We start from the raw sequence: 4191 nt of genomic DNA on the forward strand, positions 1-4191 counted from the left end.
AAGGAAGAAAGACAGGATGGAGGGAAGGAAGGAAGGAAGGAAGGAAGGGAGGGAGGGAGGTAGGGAGGAAGGAAGAAAGGAAGGAAGGAAGAAAGACAGGATGGAGGGAAGGAAGGAAGGAAGGGAGGAAGGGAGGGAGGGAGAAAGGAAGGGAGGGAGGGAGGTAGGGAGGAAGGAAGAAAGGAAGGAAGAAACACAGGATGGAGGGAAGGAAGTAGGAAAGGAAGGAAGGAAGGAAGGGAGGGAGAAAGGAAGGAAGAAAGGAAGAAGGGATGAAGGAAGGAAGGAAGGAAGAAGGGATGAAGGGATGAAGGAAGGAAGGAAGGAAGGATCGATTGACATTTGTTCTTTCTTTGGACCAACCAGTAAAACCAGAGGCCCCTGGACCCCCACATGCAGGGGGGGGGGGACCCAGAGTTCTATCATCAGCCTATAAAATGGCACCTAGAATTATAGAGCTGCGGAATATAGAATGCTGCAGCCTGATTGCCTCTAAGGACCAACAGAGGAGGTCATTTAGGGAGAATCTAACGGCTGACTGATGGATCTAGACTCCTGGAGGAGAAGGAGCTCCTACCTGAGACACGATTAGAAATAAAGGAAATGAAATTATCCAACGAACAAATGAGTTTAGCGTTTCTTGACTGAGAAGCAATAAAGATGGAAGATGGAGGTTTTACCCAGAACTGATCCCAGGATGATGCCGATTCCCAGAGCTTTGCTCACTACCATCTTCACACATGGCACTGGAACAAAAAACAAACGGAGCAGATGTTCACTTCTTTCATTATTCCAGAATATTCCAGATAAACCAACAAATCAGACTAAAATGGATCAGTTTGTTATTCAGCTTTAATCACATCCTAAAGTCTTCAACCACACAGGATTCCTGCCGCCCCAGGTATGAGTCAACATCGCCCCCTGCTGGTGAGTTCCAGCACTGACAGAACATTTCCACATTCTGGGAGATTTTAACAATCTTTAAAGGAAAAGTCATTTTCAGGATTTAAACTTCTGAAAGTTCTTTAAATCTGAAATGATTCCATCCTGTTCAATAAATGATCAGTGTTTTTAATTCAGAGTAATTTTCATGTGAATGTGCTTTACTGGAGGCATCCATGTTTGTCAAAGAACACTACTGCCACCTACTGGTTAGTGACATTGTCACGGTGAGGTATCGGCTGTTGATCAAGTCCCAGTGCTGTATCTGGTGTTTGTCACAACGCGCTATTATCCAAGTCATCTTGAAAACATTCTTCTTCCAAATGTTGGCTACATATTACGGGTTTTTGGCGCTAGGCTAACCGCACCGTGACGTCACTGCTGGAAGATGGCAGGAGGGAGGGGCTACTATATTTGGGTAAAAAATGGCCGCTCCCAGACTCAGTGATCACAAGGAAAATTATTGTTTTTTACTAATTAACACTAAATTTAATAAATCACCGCAATGGTTTTAGTTTTAGGTATAAATAATGATCAATCGATTATTCGTCGCTGACCGGATTTTTCCCTTAAAACATATTTTAATTTGATTGATTTAATCATAATTTACAGTCACAATAGAATTCATACTTAAATGTAGCTGATCAATTATTAAGATCTTAAAATCACTTAATTTTAACAATTCAAAAAAAAAATCCACATTTTAAGTGTTTTTTTATTTATGTTGAAAATTCATATTTTCCACATTTTTAAAAACAGGCTCTTAGAAAATCTTTATCCGTAAATCATCCATGTAAGAGTTTATAACAAGAGGCAAACAGAAATTTTTTCACCTTTATTTAGTCAAACACAGATTTCTGGCAGTAATTTCTCCCCATATGTTCCCTGAACTCTGCTTCAGGGAATTTTTACGGTTCAAAAAGTAAAAACTTTTGGTTTGCTTTAAAGTTTGAGGAATAAAAAGAGAGATTTATTTTTACTTTATTTTTCTAAATCATGTCACAGACTCTGCATCACATTGATAACAACAAACCAAAAAATACTGCAGATTAGCACCATAGATACTGTCTCTACACTGACACCTGCTGGACATTTAAAGACACTACAGGCAGCTGATTGGACAAACTGAATGGATCTGACGACCTAAAACAATGATATCGTTCAAGTTATTGGAGGTTATATTCTATTATTTCATATCTATGTTTAAATTGAAAACATCTTTGATATTTTTAGATGCAGCCAATAAATAATGTAAACATTTATCAATACATGAAAATTTAGGGGGAAATGTGAACGAGGATGCTTGAAAAAAAAAAAAGAAATCATCAAATAAATAAATGTAATCTAACAAAAACTTCAAACTGTTTTTAATATTCTTTTTTTTTTGTTTCTGCATTTTTTATTTTATATTTTTATATTTTTCCTACTTGCTTTGATTCTGTTTTATCTTCCTGTATTTTAATCATGTAAAGCACTTTGCATTGTCTTTGTACTGAATTGTGCGATACAAATAAATTTGCCTTGCCTTGTGGACTAGGATTTTAAATCACAATAAGTAAAGTGAAAACAATAAATAAACAAAGAATCAATTTGAAATAAACTTTAAATCAGATAAGTTGAGTGATAAAAGAGATTCTGGATCATTTTAATGATAAATCAGAGAAGATTAGACATTTTTTTTTAGCATAATGTTTAAAGATCAGTTTTTAAGCACAGTTTAGTGAGTCAGTCTATCGGTCACATGACTTTCTGGAGACGACAGACGCACCGATGCAGCGTTTAGCTCTATGGGCTCCATGCATGCACCCACACATCAGTGCTAATGCATCCATCACTAAGATGAACTTCCACATCAATGCGTTTTGTTTTGTTTTTCTCCCATACTGTTTACATTTGATCACTGCTGCAATTTACGGAATGGAAATTATAGGAGCCTAAATTCAGTTTCAGTTAAGACCATAAGTCACAGTAAATGTCCAAAAGTAGAAGGTTTTCATGTGTTCGGACATTCAATGTTCTTTTGTAAATGTGCAGGTTTGTTTCTGGATGTTTAGGTTCTGCTTCAGCGTCAGTCGGCTAATTGGAGCCGCAGTTTTTTTTTACCCCATTTATTTCTCTCCTAATATTTCATTTTTTATGGAAATGTAATACCTGTAAATTAATATTTTTTATTTTGGAAATAAATGGTTGAACTTATCGGAAAGGATCCCGTTTGGTTTTTTTATTTTGTTTATAATCATCAAGCAGATTACAGATCGGAAAAGAGCATCAAGCTATGGCTTAATTACTTAGGAATTTACAGACAAATGTTCATTTACTGTCTGGAAAGCTGTAAGAAATGAAATTTTATTTCGTATACACTTTTTGTAAAATGACAATAAAATTTGTCTAAGTGGAAAGCAGACAGTAACTCGCCGCCGGCAGCAGGTGGCGCTGCATGAACCCAGAAAAACAAGAAACTCCTGAAATCTTCATGGAAAAATAAAGAGATATTCCTGTAAAAAAATAAATAAATCTCTTTTTATTCCTCAAACTTTAAAACAGACCAAAAGTTTTTTCCTTTTGGAACCGTAAAGATTCCCTGAAGCAGAGTTCAGGGGATCTATGGGGGGAAATTACTGCCAGAAATCTGTGTTTGTTCACCTATCTGAGTCAATAAACCTGAAAAATGTCAGTTTGCCTCTTGTTATAAACTTTTACAGGCCTATTTTTATAAATTTGGAAAATATGAATATTCAACATAAATGTCCATAATTATATGGACACTGAAATTTATAAAAGATGCGATTTTTTGTTTTTTAATCAGATACGTATCTGTTGACAGACATGTTTTTAAACACAGTTTTATGAGTCAGTCACTCCTGGATCGGTCACATGATGTTTTGAAGTGCGCCGATGCAGCGTTTAGCTCTACGGGCTCCACGCACGCGCCCACGCATCGGGGCTAATGGAGCGTTCACTAATGATCGGCCTCCCAGCAGCGTAATGATTGGTGGAACCGATGCCTTCAAAATGAACCTTTTATTAAACCAATCAGAACATAGATCTGCCTTCTGGGAGATTTTATTCAACATTTCAATTAGAACTTTGGCTACCGTAAATCCTCTAATATTGGCCTGTGCTCCATTAGCGGCTGGGGCTCTAACAACGGCCGGACTAGTATAAAGCCTTTTGTTATGAAGAATTATCACCGTTTCTGGAAGACGTCGGAATTACCAGTACATGATGATAATGTTCTTTATTAGGGAT

The 4191-nt window shown here is 37.0% G+C and overlaps 1 protein-coding gene across 1 annotated transcript in view; it reads right to left on the minus strand.

Moving 5' to 3' along the window:
* Nucleotides 1-603: 603 nt before the first annotated feature.
* Nucleotides 604-4191, minus strand: part of LOC107098140 (mannose-P-dolichol utilization defect 1 protein-like) — a 5482-nt gene continuing 1894 nt past the window's right edge. Inside the window, exon 2 of the mRNA XM_015395623.1 lies at nucleotides 604-746. Coding sequence (XP_015251109.1) covers nucleotides 631-746 — 116 coding nt within the window. The 3' untranslated portion in view covers nucleotides 604-630. The remainder of the gene's footprint in view (nucleotides 747-4191) is intronic.

This window comes from Cyprinodon variegatus, unplaced genomic scaffold, assembly GCF_000732505.1.
Source record: "Cyprinodon variegatus isolate N-32 unplaced genomic scaffold, C_variegatus-1.0 Scaffold750, whole genome shotgun sequence".
Classification (NCBI taxonomy): Eukaryota; Metazoa; Chordata; class Actinopteri; order Cyprinodontiformes; family Cyprinodontidae; genus Cyprinodon; species Cyprinodon variegatus.